This window comes from Miscanthus floridulus, chromosome 8 (genome assembly GCF_019320115.1).
Source record: "Miscanthus floridulus cultivar M001 chromosome 8, ASM1932011v1, whole genome shotgun sequence".
NCBI classification, from domain to species: Eukaryota; Viridiplantae; Streptophyta; class Magnoliopsida; order Poales; family Poaceae; genus Miscanthus; species Miscanthus floridulus.
This window is the reverse complement of record NC_089587.1, coordinates 125556009-125582508: the sequence shown is the minus strand read 5'-3', so window position 1 is coordinate 125582508 and position 26500 is coordinate 125556009. Positions and strand designations below refer to the sequence as shown.

Below are 26500 nucleotides of genomic sequence, written 5' to 3'. Positions count from 1 at the left end.
GAGAAAGGAGTGTAAGGAATTGAACAAGAAATTCAAATTTCTTGAGCAATCCCTTGATGAGCTCAATGCCACTCATGAGAGGCTAATGGAAGCCCATGAGAAGCTTGGTAAAGCTCACTCTAAGCTTGAAAAGGCTCACTCCTCTCTCATTGAGCAAGTCAAAGTGGAGGAAGCCAAGAAGGTGCAAGTGATCATAGCATGTGATGTGGGACTAACATGTGATCTTATTAATGAATCTATTTTTGTTGCTCCTACTAACACTTCTTGTAGCACAACCATTACCACTCCACCTATGAATGATACATCACTAATGGTGGAAAATAAAACCCTCAAGAAGGAGGTGAATGAGCTCACTCGTGCCTTAGGCAATACCTATGGTGGAGATGCCCGCTTGCTAAAGTGCTTGGATAGCCAAAGGTTTTCTCTCAACAAAGAGGGATTATGCTATACCCCCAAGAAAGGCAAGGCGACCTTTGTCACTCCTAAAGTTAGCTTTGTGAAGGGTAATGGTTAGTTTTGCAATAGATGCAAGCAAGTTGGGCATATAGAGCAAAATTACAAGACTAACAAGAACAAGCTACCTAATATATCCTCAATCAAATTTGATTCTTGTTACATGCTTTATAAGGGTGCCAATGGTGTGAAGGCTAAGTTCATTGGTACACCAATTGTGGGCCCAAAGAAGAAGGCCATTTGGGTACCAAAGACCTTGGTGACTAACCTACAAGGACCCAAGCAAGTTTGGGTACCTAAAAAGAATTGATCTTCTTTTGTAGGTCAATTATAAAGCCGGAGGAAGGCATTGGGTGCTTGATAGTGGGTGCACACAACACATGACCGGTGATACAAGAATGTTCAATTCAATCAATGAAAGCAAGAGCAATGGGATTGATAGTATCATATTTGGTGACAATGGCAAAGGCAAGGTTAAAGGGCTTGGTAAGATTGCAATATCCAATGACTTGAGCATTTCTAATGTGCTACTAGTAGAGAGCTTGAACTTCAACTTATTGTCGGTAGCTCAATTGTGTGATCTTGGTTTTAAGTGCATATTTGGTGTGGATAATGTAGAGATCATAAGTGTAGATGGCTCTAACTTGATATTCAAAGGATTTAGATATGAGAATCTATACTTAGTTGATTTCAATGCTAGAGAAGCTCAATTGTCAATATGTTTGATCACTAAGTCTAGCATGGGTTGGTTATGGCATAGAAGGCTTGGTCATGTTGAAATGAAACAATTGAACAAGTTGATTAAGCATGACTTAGTTAGAGGCTTGAAAGATGTCATATTTGAGAAGGATAAGCTACGTAGTGCATGTCAAGCCGGAAAGCAAGTTGGTAACACACATCCTAAGAAGAGCATGATGAGCACATCTAAGGCATTTGAGTTAATGCACATGGACTTATTTGGACCAACCACATACACTAGCATTGGTGGAAACAAATATGGTTTTGTGATTGTGGATGATTTCACTAGATATACATGGGTCTTCTTTCTTGGTGACAAGAGTGATGTGTGTGCAATATTCAAATCATTTGTCAAGGGCATTCACAATGAGTTTGAAACAACCATCAAGAAAGTTAGAAGTGACAATAGTAGTGAATTCAAGAACACTAGAATTGATGAGTTGTGTGATGAATTTGGAATTAGACATCAATTCTTGGCCAAATATACTCCTCAATCAAATGGACTAGTTGAAAGAAAGAATAGAACCTTGATTGATATGGTAAGATCAATGTTGAGTGAGTACAATGTGAGTCATTCATTTAGAGCCGAAGCAATCAACATGACTTGCTATTATAGCAACCGACTTTATTGTCATCCCATGATGGAGAAGACACCTTATGAGCTATTGAATGGAAGAAAGCCCAACATAGCATACTTCCGGGTTTTTTTGTTGTAAATGCTATATATTAAAGAAAGGCACTAGATTGAGCAAATTTGAAAAGAAATGTGATGAAGGTTTCTTGCTTGGTTACTCTACTACTAGCAAGGCTTATAGAGTTTGGAATTTGGCTAGTGGTACTCTTGAGGAGGTTCATGATGTGGAATTTGATGAAACAAATGGTTCCCAAGAGGAAGATGAGAATCTAGATGATATGAAAGGCACTCAATTGGTCAATGCAATGAAGAACATGGACATTGGCAATATAAGGCCTTAAGAGGTGATTGATGTTGAAGATGACAAGAATCAAGTGCTCTCTAACTCAAATGTGCAACCTAGTGGTTCTCATGATCAAATCCAAGCAAGCACTAGTGATGGCAATGTGCAAGATCAACAAATGGCTAGTTCATCATCTCAACCAAGTGATCAATCAAATGCTAGCAATTAAGTGCAAGTGCTTCAACCAACCAATATTGCAAGAGATCATCCATTGGACACTATCATTGGTGATATTTTAAGAGGAGTGCAAACTAGATCAAGATTGACATTATTTTGTGAGCACTTCTCATTTGTATCATCCATTGAGCCTAAGAAGATAGATGAAGCTTTGAATGATGTTGATTGGGTCAATGCTATGCATGAAGAGCTAAACAACTTCACAAGAAACCAAGTATGGGATTTAGTTGAGAGGCCTAAGGATCATAATATGATTAGAACTAAGTGGGTCTTTCGGAACAAGCAAGATCAAGATGGGATAGTAATAAGGAACAAAGCAAGATTAGTGGCTCAAGGTTACACTCAAGTTGAAGGTCTTGATTTTGGAGAAACATATGCCCCCATTGCAAGATTGGAAGCAATTAGGATCTTGTTGGCCTATGCTTGTGCCCACAACATCAAGTTGTACCAAATGGATGTGAAAAGTACATTTCTCAATGGGTACATCAATGAGCTTGCGTATGTTGAGCAACCTCCTGGTTTTGAAGATGAAAAGAAACCCAACCATGTGTTCAAGTTGAGAAAGGCTTTGTATGGATTGAAACAAGCACCTAGAGCATGGTATGAGAGATTGAAGGATTTTCTACTCTCTAAGGGATTCAAGATGGGAAAGGTTGACACCACTCTCTTCACCAAGAAGCTTGGAAATGACTTGTTTGTAATGTAAATTTATGTTGATGATATCATCTTTGGATCAACAAATCAAGAATTTTGTGAGGAGTTTGGCAAGATGATGGCAAGTGAGTTTGAGATGTCTATGATTAGAGAGCTTAGTTACTTCCTTGGTCTTCAAATCAAGCAAATGAAGAATGGCATATTTGTGAGTCAAGGCAAGTATATCAAGGACATGCTCAAGAAGTTTGAAATGGATGAGAGTAAAGCTATTAGTACACCAATGGGGACAAGTGGAAGCTTAGATAGTGATACTAGTGGCAACATGGTGGATCAAAAGATGTATCGGTCTATGATTGGAAGCCTACTCTATGTGACCGCATCAAGACCGGATGTGATGTTTAGTGTATGCACGTGTGTTAGATTTCAAGCCTCACCAAGAGAAAGTCACTTGAAAGCAACTAAGAGAATATTGAGGTATTTGAAGCATACACAATATATTGGATTATGGTATCCCAAAGGAGCAAGATTTGAGTTGATTGGATATTTGGATTCCAATTATGCGGGATGCAAAGTTGAGAGAAAGAGCACATTAGGTACATGTCAACTATTGGGAAGATCACTTGTATCTTGGTCATCAAAGAAGCAAAATAGTGTAACACTTTCAACCGCCGAAGCGGAGTATATTTTGGCCGGTAGTTGCTGTGCTCAATTACTTTGGATGAATGCTACCTTGAGTGACTTTGGAATCAAGTTCAAGCAAGTGCCATTGCTATGTGACAATGAAAGTGCCGTAAAGCTCACCAACAACCCGGTTCAACACTCAAGAACAAAACATATAGATGTCCGTCATCACTTCATAAGAGATCATCAACAAAAAGGGGACATTTGCATAGAGAGTGTGGGCACCGAAGATCAACTTGCCGACATATTCACCAAGCCACTTGATGAGAAGAGGTTTTGCAAGCTAAGGAATGAATTGAACATACTTGACTTCTCAAATATGTGTTGATGCACCCCCACTATATGACATGCCTCTCCTTCGAGCCAAGCAAGGTAAAGTTGATTGACATGTCATCCATCCATTGCTAAGGACTTGTTTAGTGCATCTAGTCATTCCCATCATGTCCTAGGCTTATTCATGAAAATCAAATGAATTTGATGCTTGTATGATACCACTATTGCTTGTATGTTTGAAATGATCTAGTGGTAGCATATGACATATTTGTGGGCTTGTAAACCTAGTGTTTGATTTAGAAAATGAGCTATAAGTATTTAACTCAACATGGTATAAGATAACCCTTATTTGGAGGTGTGAAGAAGCTTATCCTTGGATCAAACCGAGTTAAATATATTTTGTAAGTAATCTAGATTGAACCAAATTGGGAAAATGATCCTCATTTCACATAGTTTCACCCCAACCTATCTATAATTTGAGGACACCTTTTGTGCTAATTGTTGACATTGATAATCCTACCCTATCTATACTTTAAGCCTTTGTGGTCATTGATGACAAAGGGGGAGAAATAGTGTATAAAGATAGTGAAAAGACAACAAAGAAACAAAGGGGGAGAGGTCAATGACAAAGGAAGGGGATCAATTAAAATTTTGAGCATACAAATAGGGGGAGCAAGCTTATAAACTTGTATGGTGTATTTGAATGTGCATTACATATGTTTGCTTGCATGGCATAAGTTTTAATTTCAAATATCCATGCTTGTGTGGTGTATGCTAGTTGTAGGTTTGAATGTTGAAATGAAAAACTAGCATGCATAGGCTAAAGTAACTAGACCTATGTTCATTCTATGGAAACTAGACCCTTGCTTATAATGTTGATCTCATGGGGTATTTTAGTTTTTGTGTATGACTAGTTACTAATGGTGCTAAGGATGGTATATTGGTGCACTCCGATTGGTATCACGCTTCAAAGGTCCATCTCTTATACCTTAGCATCATTTGGTAGAAATTGTCTTCTATATTTCCTATCTAATCATATGTGCAAAGCTTCAATCCAAACTCTTAGCACATATGTAGGGGGAGCAATTGCTATCATATGGAGTTCATGAAACTTGTCCATATCCTTTACACATGGTAAATATGCTTGGGCAAGCAACATGGATTCAAATGAACTTTAAATCATATCTTTGTATAAGGGTTGTCATCAATTACCAACAAGGGAGAGATTGAAAGCTCTAGTTTGGTTTTGGTTAATTGATGAAACCCTAAGTGCTAACCTAGTTTATCAAAGTAATTATGAGATAGGTAACACTAATCCAAGTGATGAAGCAATGGCGAAGATCATGACAATGATGATGGCATGATGATGATCAAATGCTTAAACTTGGAAAAGAAGAAAGAGAAAAACAAAAAGCTCAAGGCAAAGGTAAAATTATAGGAGCCACTTTGTTTCGGTGATCAAGACACTTAGTGAGTGTGATCACATTTAGGATAGATAGCCGTACTATTAAGAGGAGTGAAACTCGTATCGAAATGCGGTTATCAAAGTGCCACTAGATGCTCTAATTCATTGCATATGCATTTAGGATCTAGTGGAGTACTAACACCCTTGAAAACGTTTATGAAAATATGCTAACACATGTGCACAAGGTGATACACTTGGTGGTTGGTATAATTGAGCAAGGGTGAAGGAGATAGAGTTGAAAAAGAGTTAGTCGCGATGTTTATAGAGTGACCGGACATGTCCGGTATTCGGCGATGTACTCAGCGACCAGATGTGTCTGGTCACCACACCGGACACGTCCAGTATGATTCAGTGAAAGCAGTGTTCGGCAGTGTAGTCGATCGGACGCTGACAGCGTCCGGTCCGGTGTGACCGGACGTGTCCGGTCGTCGGTGGATGCTTACTGTACTCGACCAGATGCTGAGGCTCAGCGTCCGGTCAGTTTCTATCAGACGCGTCCGGTCGGCCCTGGCGGCTTACTGGACTCGACCGGACTCGGCAGCTCAGCGTCCGGTCATCTATGTTTCAGCGTCCGATGTGAGCATCCGATCGTCGGCGAATGGGCAGCAACGGCTATGATGGTTTGAACAGGACACGTGGCAGTCTGGGGGATACCGGACACGTCCGGCATGCCCACCGGATGCGTCCGATATTCACGACCGGAGCGTCCGGTGCTGCGTCCGGTCAGTGTGACCGGAGCGTCCGGTTGACGCGCAGTCTGCCCGTTTTTTGAGCCAACGGCTCTATTTGATGGGGGCTTCTATTTAAAGCCCCTTGGCCGGCTCAAGCCACAACTCTAGCACATTTTCATTGACATAGCAACCTTGTGAGCTTAGCCAAAGCCCTCCAACTCATCTCCATCATTGATTCATCATCTTTGTGAGATTGGGAGAGAATCCAAGTGTATTGCTTGAGTGATTGCATCTAGAGACACTTGGTATTCGTGTTGCGCTGCGGATTTCACTTGTTTCTCTTAGTAGTTGCCACCACCTAGATGGTTGGAGCAGCGGTGGAGGATTGACATGAGTTGGTGATTGTTCGTGGCCATCTCCGGTGATTGTAAGAGGAGTTGTACCTTCCCCGGCGGAGTGCCGAAAGGTAACTCTAGTAAATTGCTCGTGTCATTGAGTTACCTCACTTGTGGGTCGGTTCTTGCGGTGTCCTATCGTGTGGACGAGGTTTGTGAAACACCTCTTAGCCACCGAACCACCAAGTGTTGGTCGACACAACGGGGACGTAGCATGTTGGCAAGCACGTGAACCTCGGGAGAAAATCGATTGTCTCTTGTCTTTGGCATTCTCCCGGTGATTGGTTATATATTCATCTTGTGATTGGTTCATCCCCTACACAGCGGTATAATCACCCTACTCACTTATTTACATTCTTGCAAACTAGTTGATACAAGCTCTTTAGTGTAATTAGTATTGAGAGTTTGCTTTATTATTTATATTCATCTAGTTGAGCTCTTTAGAGTAGCAAGATTGAGAGCTCTTAGTGAGTAGTTACTTAGCAAGTTTGTGTGCCTAAGTAATCATTGCAACTAGAATTGTTGGATAAGTGGCTTGCAACCATTGTAGAGCTAGAGCAAGTTTACATTACGCTATTTGTCATACTAATCAAATTGCTCTAGTTGATTTGTAGATTTTTAAATAGGCTATTCACCCCCCTCTAGCCATATTAGGACCTTTCACCTTGGCTTGACCGGGGAAGACCTGATGCGCCATGGCACGTGCGCCTCAGCGACCATGGCGGGGTCAGCGGCGCGCCCGACGGTGATGGTCGATGGATGGATGGCGAGAGAGCGAGCGGCATAGGGAGCAAGGGTGCGCAAGGCAGCCGGCGATGGGGAAAGGGCACAACATGGCAGCTCGACGAGCGCGCGGTGAGAGAAGGGAGCGGACAGATGAGCAGCCACGCTGCTTTAGGACCAAACGAATAAGCATATGAGAGTAGAAAGGCGGCTTTTGTGGAGCAACGTCCAAACAAGAGTAATCATTAGCGTTTCTATATACACGTAGCTTTGACTATACACTTAAGTTGTACACTACGTCTAGATATATAGCAAAGTAAAAGTAACTGTATTTAGAAAACCAAAGCGTCATAATTTTGTAACGAAAGGAGTATCATATACCCAGCTTGTCAACCTCACAGGAATGTTATTTTAAAATTTATACATATGGTAAAAGGTAAATTACTTCTAATTCTTTTGAAGAGATGAACCTAATCAACTCAAGAAACACGACATCATAATCTAGCACCAAATAATTTCCATAGGTCATTATACATGCTGAAACGGAAGCAGGCAACTAGAAAACTCCACCCAAACTTCGCTTCATATTCTGTCCACAACCTTTCCTCCAATAAACAAAGCCAAGTTAGATTTTCCCAGGGGCGTCCTTTCTTCCAAGGTCCAAAAGACCAGTGAAGAGAAAGGGCTTCGATGCAGCAGATATGCCTTGTTGAATTCATTGGTTGCCAACATTACGGCCACCATATCCTCTACCTCGCCTCTGCTGCTGCTGAACACGTCGCTGCTGGTTGAAATGACGCCCAGGGGCAGGATTTGCCTGCTGCTGTGGTACGGTCCTCATGCGTTGCGCCTTCATCCGTGCAAAGAGTGCATCCATCGTCCTTGGTGCTGCCTGGTTCTGCGACTCCTTGACCAACAAATAGATTATTAAGGGCGTATCGTAGTGATCAGCAGCGACAAAAAAACTATAGGACATGAATAATTCAACAAATATTAATTAAACAAATACAAGTCAGTTTCATGTATCACGCAACTTCTAAAAATAAAAATGGACCCAAGTATAGCACTCATCACAGTCCTGAAACTATACGGATGGTGACATGGGGATACCAGAAAAAGATGGATTATGTGAGAAAAGTATACATTAAAACATATCAAGAAAGAAGTACACACAATATAAATTACAATAGCAATGGTTTTCCAAGAGAAGTCGTTCAATTGATAGACCAAAAGATCGCCATCACATCTTTTTTTTCTTCTCGAACACGCAGGAGAGCTGTGTACCATTATATTAAGAAGGGGGGGGGGGGGGGGGGGGGGGGGGGGGGGGGGGTTAGGAACCCCTTACTCATACACACCCCAACACACTTCACAAGGCACAATCCGTCTCTCTAAACAAAGACCTGACCCTCGACCACTAGTAGGAGGAGAACTCACCCATTGGCTGGCTCTAGAGCAAGGAGATGGGAAACTCCTCGAGCTCCGGCTAGACTCCAGAGGTGAAGTTCGTCCTTAACTACAGCTAAAACTCCATTAAGACTGGGTTGAATCCCATCAAACACACATCTTAAGTTGATTATTATGCGTCAGATACACATTGGGAAAACAATTTACTTTTTCAGCCAGTTTATCTTATTTACTCTGCATTAAGGTCAACATTTGACATAGTCCATACCTTGGCATTCTGAAAAGCATCACCTACAGGCCTCCTCTGCACTAAGGTACTTGCACTGTATCGAAATCAAAACATTAGTATCTCACATGAGCAGGACTGCTCAAGTACCAAGAACCATAAGCAAACGGAGAACCAAGAGCCATATTGTTTTCTGAGCAAACTCACCATACCCTATCAAAAACAAGGATACAATTCTCACTTCTCAAGGGAAGTCAGGGAGTACATACCATGCTTTGAAATAAAATCAAACAGAAATGATAAAATGGTCACTGAAAATATCTAGTGCATCCTCTTGGTTTCCAAGGCTCTCAACATTCTAGAGTCTACACTGTTTACTTCCACCCAAATTTCAACACACATGGTTCAACAATGTCCCAAGTTGACAACTTATTGATTGATTGGACTGATAAACTCAAGTCATGTAATTGGTGACCACTGATCCAGAACCAACAAGGTCACATAAGGAGTCATGAAAATAAATACCAACACTTGACCTTGAAAAGATAGCATCCATGCAGCTCAGCATACTGAGATAAATCATAGGATACCATGATTTACTCTTATCCAGAAATGCAGGCAAGCATTATCTCTGTGGGAACCAGTGAACAATGGGGAGCATATAGCACTTTATGATAGAATGCTCAAAACTGGCATGCTGTTATGGATACAGCCAACTTGAATAGGAGGCAGTAGCAAAATATACTCCCTTGGAGGCATACAACAATTGTCCGGTTAGCAGCACTACTCTAGATTCATACCACATTCATCATTCAAACAAATAAACAGTGAGCACTGCCAAGGAGCCAGTAGTCATTAGTCAAAACCAATTCAAACTCAGGGATGTAACATCCCTGTATCTGGATGATCAATCACCAGTGGCATGAGATGCTAGCCATTATCACATCTCCTTCAGTCCTTCCTACCATAGTTGACAAATAACACTAATGTAACCCTCAGACAGTTAATGCTGGCGTCCAAAAATAGCACTCATCCAGCAGCTATAGATTACACCATGAATAGTGAATTTTCATAGAAAAATGTCAGGCAACAGCAGATACTTATCCAGGGTGTTCCAGCAGGTTCACAAATTTGACCAGCTAAACCAGAATAAAGGAAAAGGCCATAACTTTCAATGAAGCTTTAAGGCTCATATGTTATATTCACCATATATTTGTAGCAGTTCAACCAAGAAAACAGGCCTTGTGCCACAAGAATATGAGGTTGATTGTTCTTTATAAACTTGCGTGTGTATAACCAGAGAAATTAAGGCAGTTCCATGCAAACACCAGCATCACAATCATTCTCAGCCAATATAACCCAAGGTGCATGACTCAATAAATTTAACAACCCCTTGAATGCAGTAAACTTTCTCATAAGCAATAAGAGAACCATTGTTTACCTGTCCATAACAATTCATTGAGATGAAAACATGGCTAGAAAAGGAATGAGAAAAAACACATAGTGATTGATTAATACCTTGGCTTGTTCCAACGGACAGCCCCGTTGTGCATAGGCATAGCAGCAGCCTTCTTCGCAGCCTGCTTTGTAGCAGGGAACTGACTTCCACCAAGATTTGACCTTCTCTGTGCAAGAACACCCTAAGCACAAAGAGAACATTACAAACTTAACACGACACAAGATGCAAAAAAAAAAAAACAATTTAAATGTCATTGCAGCATACTTGTCTAATGGTTGATCTAGATTCCAAAAACCGTTGAACCTTGCCATTCCCTTTATTAGAGTTGCCATTCTGGAATGGGCGCTTTTTGATCTGTTATAACGAAATGGAGGGTATATAATCAACAAACTTCCACAGGGAGTTCACAAATGCAAAATTGAGTACACCAAGCTAATATGTTTACCGGCTGCCTGGGAGGTTTCTTACCTCCAGGATTCTTTTTCTTTGACATCTTGATTATATCCTCTGAATAAACACAGAAACAATACATGAGTTAAATCAACACTGAAACATCAATTATTAGCATCACTAAACAAAAAGAAATTTGGTCAAATAGCATACCCAAAGTCATGTCCATCTTTTTCTCGGTAAAAGCAATCGCTTCAGCTGTGAGGGGCAGTGATTCCATCTCTATCTATATGAATAGTACATAGTATAATTAGAGTAAGAAGGAAACCTAATTCATAGCAGAAACTACAAAGGTAGCAGTAAATTCAAGCTTGTGAGAAGTTCAATAAAGTATATGAAGCCCCAATTTGAGCACCACTAAATTCAAGCTAGTGAGAGGTTAAATAAAGTATATTAAGCCCCAGACAGATAAGATAAAGACATCTACTACTTCCAACTTAAAAGTTGCAATAAGACAACATTAGACCCTTTTTATGAGCAAAACCAGCTACACTAATTTCCCGTACCCATACAACCGTGACCTGAATGAAACTACTCTCATACATGACAACCATATTTGATGAAGTTTGCTAAGAAACGAAACTGAAGCAAACAGCCAGAAATCCATTCTGTCCAAATCTAACAACTATGGTCAGAAAGGAAACCTATTGCAGTTTGGGAGCAAACCCAACTAACCTAATTATAACAAGAGCAGGACCAGACGCCACCTGCTAGCTTCTAGTTAATCGCTGCCCGCATGATAGCTCTTTTATAGCCTAAAAAATAGGTAGCCCCTTCTTGCCATAGACAACATTTGGTGGTGCCAACAAGTTTGCACGACAAAGCACGCTTGCCAAGACTGAAGAACTAATAAGTGATTCAGACAACGAGATATACAGGCATAGTTATTCATCCTAGACCTACCGCCTGCGCAAGATTGAATAAACAATCACAAAATATTAACAGAAACAAAAAAAACCGCAGGTGCCGTGGCTCTGGAAGAGCCACAATATCCCAATTGGATCAACAATCAGTAAGGATGACACATAGAACCAGACTAAACAGGAGGAACCTATCCTGTAAAATTACACCATCCGAGAAAGGTAACCACCATGCCAAAACCAAGGCTCAGAGATTTGACTACGAGAAAGCACCACCAACGCCAACCGCGTGGAACGCACCAGTTCTACCTGGCACAATCGATTCCCCTGCCTCCGCGACCCTAGACCGAAAGCAGACACGCAGGCCTAGACTACAAGGATCACACAGCCAGGCGCCATCGTCAATTCGAGGAAGGGAGAGGGGGGACGGGAAGTCGGGAACGAAGGCTTACCGGATCCAAGCGGTGTCGAACGGAGACAATAAGAGGGTCGACGCAGAGCGGCCGCACGGCGGGGGACGAGCGATCCCGCGAGGCGCGCCGGGCGAGCTGCTCGGCCGGCGACTAGGGTTCGATGGTTGGCCTCGCGTGCGCGTCGCCGGGCTGATGGCGCCGGCTGGATGTATTTGGGGTGGGAGGGATGAGATGGAGACGGACTCGAGAAGGGGGGTTTCTGACGGAACTAGGGAAGCCTGCGGCTGCGGGCTGCGGCCGCGGCGGTTTGGATTTGGATTGCTGATGAGGACAGGGGTCGACTGATTTGAGGACTCGCACTCAATTTGCGCGGGCCGCCGGGCTGCCTTATAACTGGACCATGGTTTTATGCCCGTTTTGCGTGGCAAAGATGCGAGGTGTCGGTTAAATATTTATACTTTTACCGTACATAGTGATCGGATGTGGCATACTACTCAATGACACATAATTTATACTGGTTCAGGCAACGTGCCCTACATCTAATTTCAGTCGATCGGTGACTTTATTCCTAAGCTCAAGTGTTCGAAGTTTACTGTAGGGTTATAAACAGGTATGGAACGAGAAAGAGTGTTAGAGGCCCGATTGGACTCTAAACCAAGTGGTTAAGAGTGACAGGTGCTTAACATGTGTTAAGTATTGGAGCGTATGCTCTGTGTAGTTATTAAGATCTAGAGCTGTGGAGCTGTTTGAATGCTCAGGTTCTCTAGAGCCAGATCCAGCGTGTGCCAGAACCGTCCGAAATAACATGCTTATGGAGGTGCTTGTCTTCTATCAGACACTGAGCACCCCGAAAGCAAGCTACAACGGGCGGTATCCGTCGGGCACACCCTAAGGAAGAACCTGAAAGATCCACATTTTTCCAAAGATTCAATAATGAGAACGAGTTATAATACTTGTCCATTTCATACATCAGAGTTTCTTAAAAATTACATTATTACATTACCAAATGTCAGAGTGCGGAATAATAAACAGCGGAATTTAAAATAAACATCTAGCGATAAGAACGAGGATATGTCTGTGTCTACCAGAAGAATTATCCACACAAAGGTACTTCTCATGCATTACCTGCAACAGGGATAAATAAACTCAGAGTACACAATGTACTCGCAAGACTTATTCGACTATTGGGAATAACTTCTCGGCTCTAAGGAGTATGATAAGCTTTATGGTTTACTAATTTTCTTTTGGTAGAAAGCAATACTAGCAGTGAGTCCTTATTTATGTTATTATTATCAATCGTATTAAGTTATTATCTATCTAGTCTATATAAACACATGTTCTACTTTCAAGCAAGAGTTGAGCAATCAGTTCCATTTCATCATCTTCCATCTTTCAGTTCTTACTACGGTGCTAGACACGAAACAAGTCATACCGGATTGCTCGGCGATTCACGAATCAATGCCCCCAGCTGGGTATCCCGAAAACACACGCTCCGCTTGTACCCCGGGCACAAGCAGGACTAACCCATCACCCTCCTGTCCTAGGTGTCTAGGTCTCCGTCCAAACTTGGACTTCAAGCCCCTACTCCTGAGTCTCGGACTCAGTGCAGTGCAAGGACCTCCACCATCTCCGTCTCCAATCAGTCAGTTCGAAAAGAGTCGGATCCACGACAAGAGAGCAACGAGTCTTTCCTGCACCTATACCCAAGTATGTGCTCGGGATAATAAGTCTATGACTTGCTTATGATGTATTATGCAACGATCGATCCTTAATCGACATAGATAAAGAAAAAATGTAACCGAGCTATGCCCTGTCGGCCACAGGACACAACCTCTTACACCCACCGATACCCAAACCACATCCCTGCTTGGTCACCATTTACCTTTACAACATTTTATCATGAGTGATCATATTTATCACCTATTTGTGGGTAACGGCAGGTTACTCATGCTACCGATATTCTGAGCATAGCAGCTACGCGACCTATACTAGTAGGACTCATAGGTAGATATATTTATGCATGTAGTTTTCATAAAATACTTGTACGTAAATGCACATCATATATATATTCAGTGATCATTAAAATATGGGTTATGCACCGGGGCTTGCCTTGGGCAGGCGACGGGTCAGCAAAGTCAGCACCAAAAGGCTTCGGGGCTCCCTCCTACACGAGGATCTCCTCCTTGTACTCCTTAATGACCTCCTCGTAATCGTATTCTTCCACTGGCACGAACTTTACCAACTCGTGATCTATATGCATGAAATGATAATGCAACACTTAGTATTACGACAACAACAACTCTTAAAATAAAAATACAACTATCAAACTTCTAAGTGAGTTCTACCAACTAAAGTGCTAAGCTACCTACTGTTACCACTAACAAGTATGAAGCATGACATACCTTACCATAACAACTAATGATATTCTTACCCCTAATACTGATTTACTCTATATATGATAAAACAAGGATAATAACTACTCTATTTATCAACCTACTCTAGGGCTACAAAATTTACAGCAAGTACAGAATAATCTAGTGAGCCTACTATAAAATTTTCATAACCATAGCTATCACCAATTTACCATAAAAATTCCTACAAATATTAATCGACATAATACTAAGCTCTCTAGTTTGAATTTATGACCCCATCACTATCATAGCTAACTGTAATCTAACTACACTAACAGATAGATGGTATTTTTGTGAACCTAACAAACTTGGTTTCATTATTTTTGGACATCTACAAGATTTACTACAATTTATCAAAGTTCAACTAGAAACTATATTGAATAAACATTTGTAATTCGCTGGAAAATTGGAAAACGAATTCATAGTGCGGCCCGCGAGCGATGGCTCGGCCCACCCCAGCGTCCCGCCCGCGTGCATGCGCAGCAACCGGCGCGACCCACTCAGCGGTGCGCAACACAGCCCACATTACGTGGCCCACAGCGGAGCCCGCGCGCGGCTGGCTCTTTTGCGAAAGAGCCCCCGTTCTCTACCCTATTCGCGAAACCCACTCGAGAACTATTTCACCGAGTCACAGAGTTTGCATCTACCACCCTCCCCTTTCCCTTCTTCACTGTGGCCATGTCCCCCGGCACCCGTGCGCGCACCGGCGCGGCAGCGCTAGCACTGGGCGGCTACGCCGGCCACACCCGACCCTCCTAGTCCTATCTAAGGAGTCGATGCTCACCTCGACGTCAACACGAAGCGGTGGGAGGCGATACGGTGAACGGAGACGCTGTCCTGAGCTCCCTTCACGACGGCGAACTTCTCCCTGCTATGGCGGGTGCGTTCTCATGAGCCAAGGCACAGACAGCGTGAACTAGCTCACGGATGGGCAACAGAGACACACCCCGAACCTATCGGTCGTGGTGGCTTGACCAGAGACTGCCCGAGCAAACCTGGCCACACGCACATGGTAGGCCTTGCGACGGCGGTGATGGCACGACTACGGCGGCAGCGCTGAGCAGGCAACAGCAGGGCGAACTGGGGTGTGCACGGGGTAGAGTGGAGTAGGGCGAAGGTTCAGTGCCAATGAATTGGACGACGGTGGATGTGGGTTAGGGGAATTGCACGGCGCTGCTGTGGGGTCTTTAAAATGACCGACGGCGATGGAACCATCAAATTGAGGCTTGGCAATGGCCGGCAGCAGCAGTGGATGTTTTCGGTATTTAGCTAGGTCTTTACTGCATCCCTAGGCGCACATAATCTTACTGCTTTGGTCGATGCTGCATGCTGCCTCGGCGCGGCCCAACGACAGAGGAATTGGGAAAGTAGGCACGTTGGCTCGACGCTGTTGTGGCGCATTCACTAGTTGGGGAAGGACGACAGCGCGTTGGTGGTGACTCCTCGTGCACGTACGAGCCTGACACTCGACGTGCGACCACAGCTCCACGACACGTGGGGTGAGGGCGGTACGGCACTGCGCTGCAGAGACTGGCATGTCCGGGAACACAACGGGATGGCATGGCACCAAACGTGGCGTGAAAGCGAAGGCAAGTGGCCGGCCCACACGCATGCAGTCGCGATAGGTCAACGGGAGCAGTGCCGCGTGGCAGCGATGGATAGTGCTTAGTGTGACCGGAGTGTAGTGCGATGCGACAGCGAGGCAGAGCAACTAGGCCCACCAGCTAAAAGCTCTAGTTTGGTTTTGGTGAATTGATGAAATCCTAAGTGCTAACATAGTTTATCAAGTGATCATGACATAGGTAGCATATTCCAAGTGACGAAGCAAATGAAGACCATAACATGATGATGGTGATGCCATGGTGATGATCAAGTACTTGGACTTGAAAAGAAAAAAAGAGAAAAACAAAAGGCTCAAGGCAAAGGTATAAATGGTAGGAGCCATTTTGTTTTAGTGATCAAGACACTTAGAGAGTGTGATCACATTTAGGATTGATAGTCATACTATTAAGAGGGGTGAAACTTATATCGAAATGCGGTTATCAAAGTGCCACTAGATGCTCTAACTCATTGCACATGCATTTAGGATCTAGTGGAGTGCTAACACCCTTGAAAATGTTTGTGAAAATATGCTAACACATGTGCACAAGGTGATACACTTGGTGGTTGGCACATTTGAGCAAGGGTTAGGAACTTCACCGGCGGAGTGTCCGCCCGTAGAGTGCGGACAGTCCGACGGTGCCACTGGCGCCCTATACAGAAAAGAAGGAGGTCACTATAAGTGACCGGACGCTGGCCTCGATTGGACCGATGCGTCCGGTCAGTAGAAGCTGCAAAGACGCTGGCGTCGGTCTCTGACTGGATGCTGGGTCACTTAGTGACCAGATGCTGGAGGGTTGCATCCGGTCCTACGGATGTGGCAGCACACAGGGGAGACGCCGAGTGACCCAATGCTGGGTGAGTCTAGTCGAGCATGACCGGACGCATCCGGTTGTGATTTCTCGCTTCTGGATGCTTACAGGAAATGACCAGACGTTAAGGTCCAGCGTCCGGTCACTTCGCAGCAGCGCGTCTGGTCATCACTTGACCATTGGGATCAGGCGCTCAATATTTGAAGAGAGGGGACACGTGGCGTGCATCGCACGACCGGACGCTGAGGTTCAGCGTCTGGTCAATCTGACTAGCGCGTCCGGTCGGCCCGTGTTCAGTGCAGTGAGGAGCCCAACGACTCTATTCGTGGGGGCTCCCTATTAAGCCCCATGGCCGGCTCAAGCTCACTCTCTTGGCCATTTACATTGACATAGCAACCTTGTGAGCTTAGCCAAAGCCCTCCCACTCATCTTCATCATTGATTCATCATCTTTGTGAGATTGGGAGAGAATCCAAGTCCATTGCTTGAGTGTTTGCATCTAGAGGCACTTGGTGTTCGTGTTTTGCTATGAGATTTGCTTGTTATTCTTGGTGGTTGCCACCACCTAGACGACTTGGAGCAGCGAGGATCATCGAGCGGAGGTTGGTGATTGTCTTCGGCTTCGATCATGGTGATTGTGAGGGGTTCTTGACCTTTCTCCGGTAGAGAGCCAAAAGGTACTCTAGTGAATTACTCATGGCTTATGTGATCCTCATCTTTGGCGTGTGATGCCAATTAGCACGTGAACCTCCAAGTGAGTGAATCGCCACAACAAGGAGTAGCTTGCCAGCAAGCAAGTGAACCTTGATAAAAAATCATTGTGCTCATCATTTGATTCCGAGGTGATTGGTCTTCATTGATATTGATTCTTGTGATTGATTGGTTCACTCATCGACACGGCGGTATAACTATCTTGCTCTCTCTCTTTATATTACCGCAAACTAGTTATCAAGCTCTTTAGTGTAGCTAGTTGTGAGAGCTTGTTAGTTTGGTTAGTGTGGCTCTTTAGTTAGTCTTTGAGAGCACACTAACATAGTGTAGTGCCATAGCTATTGTGTGGTTAGAGATAATAGAAACTAAAATTGTGGTAGGTGGCTTGCATTTTTAGTAGGCTACTGCAACACTTGCTCCGTCTCATAATTGTCTAACCGGTTTGTTAAGTGTTGTTCTAGAAATTTTTATTAGGCTATTCATCCCCCTCTAGCCATTAGGACCTTACAAGTAGTATCAGAGCCAAGGTCACCATGATTTGAGGCTTAACAACCTTCGGTGTAAAAATGACTCAAATCAACAACACCAAGAAGCCACCCTAATTTGATGACACAAATTATCCGTATTGGAAATCAAAGATGACCACACACATCAAGTCAATCAATAGAAAAGTGTGGAAGGGGGTAGAAACCAAAATTGAGATTGGTGATCTAGAGAATCCCACCGCGGCCGAAGAAGTGCTTCTCCAAAATAATGACATTGCTCTAAGTGCCATTCATGATGCAATTGATGAGAGAACATTTGAGCAAATCAAGAATATTGAGATGGCTCATGAGGCTTAGAAGAAGTTGGAAGAATCATTTGAGGGCACTCAAGCCATGAAGGGTGCAAAGGCATACATTCTTAAAGAGAAGTTTGCAAGCTTCAAGATGAAGGAGGATGAGAGTGTACCGGAGATGTTTCATAGGCTTCAAGTGCTTGTCAATGATCTCAAAGCACTTGGAGAAGAGGTGAAGGACAAGGACTATCCCACAAGTTCTTGAGATGCTTGCCTTCAAGATTTGGTGCATTGGTCACTATTCTAGTGAGAAGTGGTTTGGACACCATGACACCAAACCAAGTGTTGGGAGATATAATGACCGACGATACATATAGAGATGATGATGAGAAGGAAAAAAAGAAGGAGAAGAAAGATGAGAAGAAGGATGAGAAGAAGAAGAGCGTGGCATTCAAGGCCACATCATCCAAGGGCAAGGCAAAGCAAGATACATCAAGTGAAGATGATGGCTCATGGGATGATGATGATGATGAGAAGATGGCTCTCTTTGTCAAGAAATTTGGCAAGTTCATGATGAAGAAAGGGTACCATGCTAGAAGAAAGGAATCTTCATTCAAGAACAAGGAAGAGTCAAGAAGGTGCTTCAAATGTGGAAGCAAAGATCATCTTGTTGCTCAATGTCCATACAATAGCAACAAGGATGATGACAACAAGAACAAGAAGAAGGATAAGAAGGAAAAGAAAGAGAAGAAGGACAAGATGACCTTCAAGAAGAAGAAGGGTGATTCATATGTGGTCACTTGGGATAGTGATGCTTCTTCAAGTGATGATGATGATAGTGATGATGACAAGACCATCAAGAAGAAGGTACTTGCAAGCATTGCAATCAATGAGAAGCCTTCTCTCTTCGACATTCCATCATGCTTCATGGCTAAGGCCACTAAGGTATAAATTTATGATAATGGAAGTGATGAGGAACATGATAATGAAAACAAAAATGAAAGTGATAGTGATGATGAAGAACCTACTAAGGTTGAACTATTTGACATGCTAGAAGATGCTAAAGAACACTTTGATATCAAGAGAAGGGAATACAAAAGCTTGCGTAAGGAACTAAAAGCCCTTAAGCAAGCCTTTGATGAGCTCAATGCATCTCATGAGAGGCTAGAGGAAGCCCATGAGAAGCTTGGCAAGGCTCACAAAAAGCTTGAAAAGGCTCATTCCTCTTTGCTTGATGAGCAAAATAAAAAGAAGCATGTTGAAACTTGTAATGTAGGTTTAACTTGTGATATAATTGAAGAATCATTATCTATGCCTATCATTGTTGCTCCCGCTAACCCTTCTTGTAGTACTTCTACTTTCACCTCATCTAGTAGTGATGGTTTCACTTGTGATGCCTCACTAATGGTTGAGAATGAGAACCTCAAGAAGAAGGTCAATAAGCTCACTCACACCTTGGCTAAGGCCTATGGTGGTGAGGACCGCTTGCTTGTATGCTTGGGTAGCCAAAGAGCTTCTCTCTATAAAGAGGGATTGGGCTATACCCCTAAGAAAGGCAAGGCGGCTTTTGCTCCTCACAAGACTAGTTTTGTGAAGAACAATGGTCGGTTTTGCACTAGTTGCAAGAAAGTGGGTCATAAAGAGCATGAATGCAAAAATAAGAGCAAAAATGCTAATGTATCCTCCATTAAGCTTGATTCTTTTTATATGCTTACAAAGGGTGCAAATGGTGTAAAGGCTAAGTTCATTGGTAAACCATGGATGGGCTCAAAGAAGAAAGCCATTTGGATACCAAAGAGCTTAGTGACTAACCTTCATGGACCCAAGCAAGTTTGGATACCTAAAAGGAATTGATCTTCTTTTGTAGGTCAATTACAAAGCTAGAGGAAGGTATTGGGTTCTTGATAGTGGGTGTACTCAACACATGACCAGTGATGCAAGAATATTCAACTCAATCAACACCAATGACAGTGATGGTTATGATAGTATCATATTTGGTGACAATGGCAAAGGCAAGGTCAAAGGGCTTGGTAAGGTTGCAAATTTCAATGACATGAGCATATCCAATGTATTGCTAGTAGAGAGCTTGAACTTTAATTTGCTATCCATGGCTCAATTGTGTGATCTTGAATTCAAATGCATATTTAGGGTAGATGATGTAGAGATCATAAGTGTAGATGGCTCCAACTTGATCTTCAAAGGCTTTAGATATGAGAATCTATACTTGGTTGATTTCAATGCTAGTGAAGCTAGATTATCTACATGCTTGTTCACTAAGTCTAGTATGGGTTGGTTATTACATAGAAGGCTTAGTCATGTTGGAATGAAACAATTGAATAGATTGGTCAAGCATGACTTGGTTAGCGGCTTGAAAGATGTTGTGTTTGAGAAGGATAAGCTTTGTAGCTCTTGTCAAGCCGACAAACAAGTGGGAAACACACATCCTAAGAAAAGCATGATGAGCACTAGTAAATCATTTGAGTTATTGCACATGGATTTGTTTAGGCCAACTCAATACACTAGCATCGGTGGTAACAAATATAACTTTATGACAGTGGATGATTACACTAGATACACATGGGTATTCTTTTTAGTGGACAAAAATGATGTGTTTGCAACATTCAAATCATTTGTCAAAGGCATCCACAATGAGTTTGAAACAACCATCAAAAGAGTTAGAAGTGACAATGGTAGTGAGTTCAAGAATACTAGAATTGATGAGTTGTGTGATGAATTTGGAATAAGACATCAATTCTCGCCCAAATACACTCCACAATCAAATGGCCTTGTTGAGAGAAAGAATAGAACACTTATTGACATGGCAAGGTCTATGCTTAGTGAGTACAATGTGAGTCAATCTTTTTGGGCCGAAGCTATCAACACGACTTGTTATTGTAGTAATCGCCTCTATTATCACCCATTGAAAGAGAAGACACCATATGAGCTCTTGAATGGTAGAAAGCCCAACATTGCATATTTTTAGGTCTTTGGTTGCAAATGCTATATCTTAAAGAAAGGCACTAGATTGGGCAAGTTTGACAAGAAATGTGATGAAGGATTCCTACTCGGTTATTCCACTACAAGCAAAGCATATAGAGTTTGGAATTTGGATAGTGGTACTCTTGAGGAAGTTCATGATGTTGAATTTGATGAAACCAAGGGTTCACAAGTAGAGAATGAGAACTTAGAAGATCTAAGAGGCATTCAACTTTCAAATGCCATAAAGAACATGGATGTTGGTGAATTGAGGCCTAGGCAAATGAATGATGATGAAGATGATCTAGTGCAAGTGCTCTCTAACTCAAATGTGCAAGATGATACAACTCAAGATAGTACAAGTGGCTCTCATAAAAATGAACAAGATCAAGTGTATAGTACATCATATCAACCTAATGATCAAGCAAGTGCAAGCAATCAAGTTCCAATCCTCCAACCAACCAATATTGCAAGGGATCATCCAATAGACACCATCATTGGTGATATTTCAAGAGGTGTGCAAACTAGATCAAGATTGGCTTCATTTTGTGAGCACTTCTCATTTGTGTCATCTATTGAACCAAAGAAGATAGAGAAAGCCTTGAAGGATGTTGATTGGGTAAATGCGATGCATGAGGAATTGAGTAACTTCATAAGAAATCAAGTATGGGAATTGGTACAGAGACCGAAGGGACACAATGTGATTGGAACCAAATGGGTCTTTAGAAACAAGCAAGATCAAGATGGGATAGTAGTAAGGAACAAAGCAAGATTGGTAGCACAAGGCTATACACAAGTTGAAGGTCTTGACTTTGGAGAAATATATGCCCCAGTTGCTAGATTAGAAGCAATTAGGATCTTGCTAGCCTATGCTTGTGCCCACAACATCAAGCTCTATCAAATGGATGTAAAGAGTGCATTTCTAAATAGTTACATCAATGAAGAAGTATATGTTGAGTAACCTCCTGGTTTTGAAGATGATAAGAAGTCCAACCATGTGTACAAGTTGAAGAAGACATTGTATGGCTTGAAGCAAGCACCTAGAGCATGGTATGAGAGATTGAGGGACTTTCTACTCTCTAAAGGGTTCATAATGGGTAAGGTTGACACTACTATTTTTATCAAGAAGATTGGAAAAGATTTATTTGTATTGCAAATCTATGTTGATGACATCATATTTGGATCAACCAATCAAGATTTTTGTGAAGAATTTGGAAATATAATGGCTAATGAGTTTGAGATGTCCATGATTGGAGAGTTAAGTTACTTCCTTGGTCTTCAAATTAAGTAATTGAAGAATGGTACATTTGTGAGTCAAGGCAAGTATATCAAGGACATGATCAAGAAGTTTGGCATGAGTGATAGTAAAGCCATTAGCACACCAATGAGGACAAATGGCAACTTAGATAGTGATGCAAGTGGAAATATGGTGGATCAAAAATTGTATCGTTCTATGATTGGAAGCCTACTCTATGTGACCGCATCAAGGCCGAATGTCATGTTTAGTGTATGCATGTGTGCAAGATTTCAAGCCTCACCAAGAGAAAGTCATTTGAAGGCTACAAAGAGAATATTGAGGTACTTGAAGCATACACTAAATGTTGGTTTATGGTATCCCAAAGGAGCAAAGTTTGAGCTAGTTGGTTACTCCGACTCGGATTATGCGGGATGCAAGGTTGAAAGGAAGAGCACCTCGGGCACATGTCAATTGTTGGGAAGATCACTTATTTCATGGTCATCAAAGAAGCAAAATAGTGTTGCATTATCAACCGCCGAAGCCGAATACATATCCGCTAGTAGTTGTTGTGCACAAGTACTTTGGATGAAGGCCACTTTGAGTGACTTTGGAATCAAGTTCAAGAAAGTGCCATTGCTATGTGATAATGAGAGTGCAATTAGGTGGACCAACAATCCGGTTCAACATGCAAGAACAAAGCATATTGATGTCTGCCACCATTTTATAAGAGATCACCAACAAAAAGGGGACATTTGCATTATGAGTGTAGGCACTGAAGATCAACTTGCCGATATATTCACCAAGCCATTGGATGAGAAAAGGTTTTGCAAGCTAAGGAATGAGTTGAACATATTGGATTTCTCAAATATGTGTTGATGCACCCCCACTTATATGACACGCCTCTCCTTCGAGCAATCCAAGGTAAAAGTTGATTGGCATGGCATACATCCTTGCTAAGGACATATTTAGTGCATCTAGACATCTTTCATATCTAATAGGCTCATTCATGAAAATTAAATGAATTTGATGATTGTATGGTACCACTATTGCTTCTATGCTTATTTTGATCTAGTGGTAGCATATGACATGTTTGTGGGCTTGTAAACCTAATGTTTGATCTAGAAAATGAACTCTAAGTGTTTAACTCAACATGGTACAAGATAACACTTATTTAGAGGTGTGAAGAAGCTTGTCCTTGGATCAAACCGAGTTAAATGTCTTTGGCAAGTATTCTAGATTGAACCAAATTAGGGAAAATGATCCTCACCCCATTGATTGACATTGATAATCTCAACCTATCTACATTTTGAACCTTTGTGGTCATTGATGACAAAGGGGGAGAAAAACGAAGATATTAGTGATATTAGTACATGGAGAGAAAAACAAAGATATTAGTGTACTAAGATTGTGAAAAGACAACAAAGGGGGAAAGAAATAAAGATATAATAAAGATATAAGTGATAGGGGGAGAATTTGACATAGGGGGAGAGATGACAAAGGAAAGGGACCAATTAAAATTTTGGGCACACAAGAAGAGGGAGCAAGCTCATGAACTTGTATGATGCATTCGAATGTGCATTTCATATGTTTGCTTGCATGGCACAAGTTTTAAATTTCAATATTCATGCTTGTGTGGTGTATGCTAGTTATAGGTTGAATGATGAAATGAAAATCTAGCATGCATAGGTTATCTAGTGATTTCATTTCCAAGTGTTTCTAAGTGGTATCAAGCTAACCATGGTGCTAAGGATGCTATATTGGTGCACTTTGATTGGCATCACGCTTCAAAGGTCCATCTTTTGTACCTTAGCATCATTTGGTAGACATTGTCTCCTATATTTTCTATCCAAGCATATGTGCGAGCTACAATCCAAACTCTTAGCACATATATAGGGGGAGAAATTGCTACCATTTGGGGTTCATGAAACTTGTCCATATCCTTTTACACATGGTAAATATGCTTGGACAAGAAACATTGATTCAATTGAATTTCAATTCATATTTTTGTGAAAGGGTTGCCATTAATTACCAAAAAGGGGGAGATTGAAAGCTCTAGTTTGGTTTTAGTGAATTGATGAAACCCTAAGTGCTAACCTAGTTTATCAAGTGATCATGACATAGGTAGCATATTCCAAGTGATGAAGCAAATGAAGACCATGACATGATGATGGTGATGCCATGGTGATGATCAAGTACTTGGACTTGAAAAGAAAAAAGAGAAAAACAAAAGGCTCAAGGCAAAGGTATAAATGGTAGGAGCCATTTTATTTTAGTGATCAAGACACTTAGAGAGTGTGATCACATTTAAGATTGATAGTCGTACTATTAAGAGGGGTGAAAGTCGTATCAAAATGCGGTTATCAAAGTGCCACTAGATGCTCTAACTCATTGCATATGCATTTAGGATCTAGTGGAGTGCTAACACCCTTAAAAATGTTTGTGAAAATATGCTAACACATGTGCACAAGGTGATACACTTTGTGGTTGGCACATTTTAGCAAGGGTTAGGAACTTCACTGGCAGAGTGTCCACCCGTAGAGTGTGGATAGTCCGATGGTGCCACCGACGCCCTATATAGAAAAGAAGGAGGGCACTGTAAGTGACCGGACACTGGCCTCGGTTGAACCGGCGTGTCCGGTCAGTAGAAGCTACAAAGACGCTAGCGTCGGTCTCTGACCAGACGCTGGGTCACTTAGTGACCGGACGCTAGAGGGTTGCGTCCAGTCCTACTGATATGGCAGTGCATAGGGGAGACGCCGAGTGACCGAACACTGGGTGAGTCCGGTCGAGCATGACCAGATGCGTCTGGTCATGATTTCTCGCTTCTGGATGCTTACTGGAAACGATCGGACGCTGAGGTCCAGTGTCTGGTCACTTCGCAGCAGTGCGTCCGGTCATCACTTGATCGTTGGGATCAGGCGCTTAGTATTTGAAGAGAGGGGACACGTGGCATGCATCACGCGACCGGACACTGAGGTCTAGTGTCCAGTCAATCTGATCGATGCCTCTGGTTAGCCTGTGTTCAGTGCAGTGAGGAGCCCAATGACTCTATTCATGAGGGCTCCCTATTTAAGCCCCATGGCTAGCTCAAACTCACTCTCTTGGCCATTTACATTGACATAGCAACCTTGTGAGCTTAGCCAAAGCCCTCCTACTCATCTCCATCATTGATTCATCATCTTTGTGAGATTGTGATGGAATCCAAGTGCATTGCTTGAGTGTTTGCATCTAGAGGCACTTGGTGTTCGTGTTTCGCTGCGAGATTCACTTGTTACTCTTGGTGGTTGCCACCACCTAGATGGCTTGGAGCAGTGAGGATCATCGAGCAGAGGTTGGTGATTGTCTCCAGCTCTAATTGTAGTGATTGTGAGGGGTTCTTGACCTTTCCTCGATGAAGAGCCAAAAGGTACTCTAGTGAATTGCTCATGGCTTGTGTGATCCTCATCTTGTGTTGGTTGTGCGGCACCCTATTGAGGGTTTGGCATGTAATGCCAATTAGTGCGTGAACCTCCAAGTGAGTGAATTGCCACAACGAGGAGTAGCTTGCCGACAAGCAAGTTAACCTCGGTAAAAAATCATTGTGTTCATCATTTAATTATGAGGTGATTGGTCTTCATTGATATTGATTCTTATGATTGATTGGTTCACTCCTCAACATGGTGGTATAACTATCTTGCTCTCTCTCTTTACATTACCGCAAACTAGTTATCAAGCTCTTTAGTGTAGCTAGTTGTGAGAGCTTGTTAGTTTGGTTAGTGTGTCTCTTTAGTTAGTCTTTGAGAGCACACTAACGTAATGTAGTGCCATAGCTATTGTGTGGTTAGAGACAATAGAAACTGAAATTGTGGTAGGTGGCTTGCCTTTTTTAGTAGGCTAGCGCAACACTTGCTTCGCCTTATAATTGTCTAACCGGTTTGTTAAGTGTTGTTGTAGAAATTTTTATTAGGCTATTCAC

The 26500-nt window shown here is 42.3% G+C and overlaps 1 protein-coding gene across 4 annotated transcripts; it reads right to left on the bottom strand.

Annotated features, from left to right (window-relative positions):
• Window positions 1-7558: 7558 nt before the first annotated feature.
• LOC136477258 (uncharacterized) lies at window positions 7559-12364 on the bottom strand. 4 transcript variants are annotated; one of them, XM_066475375.1, is made up of 7 exons: window positions 12062-12362; window positions 10903-10971; window positions 10745-10806; window positions 10564-10653; window positions 10359-10480; window positions 8883-8937; window positions 7559-8114 (listed from the first exon to the last, which is right to left on the bottom strand). In XM_066475375.1, the coding sequence occupies exons 2-7, from the start codon at window positions 10967-10969 to the stop codon at window positions 7923-7925; spliced, it is 588 nt and encodes a 195-aa protein (XP_066331472.1). In that variant the 5' UTR covers window positions 10970-10971; window positions 12062-12362; the 3' UTR covers window positions 7559-7922. The 4 variants fall into 4 exon arrangements, with proteins under 4 accessions (XP_066331472.1, XP_066331471.1, XP_066331473.1 ...); XM_066475374.1 differs by having other exon boundaries at window positions 10903-10975; window positions 12062-12360; XM_066475376.1 differs by having other exon boundaries at window positions 7559-8105; window positions 10903-10975; window positions 12062-12360.
• Between the last annotated feature and the right edge of the window lie 14136 nt (window positions 12365-26500).

Coding starts and splice junctions, on each gene's coding strand:
- LOC136477258 (XM_066475375.1), bottom strand. CDS start 10,969: ATGGAATCACTGCCCCTCACAGCTGAAGCGATTGCTTTTACCGAGAAA. Junction 10,481..10,563: donor CTAGATCAACCATTAGACAA/GTATGCTGCAAT, acceptor CTTTGTGCTTAG/GGTGTTCTTGCACAGAGAAG. Junction 8,938..10,358: donor GTCCGTTGGAACAAGCCAAG/GTATTAATCAAT, acceptor ATTTCGATACAG/TGCAAGTACCTTAGTGCAGA.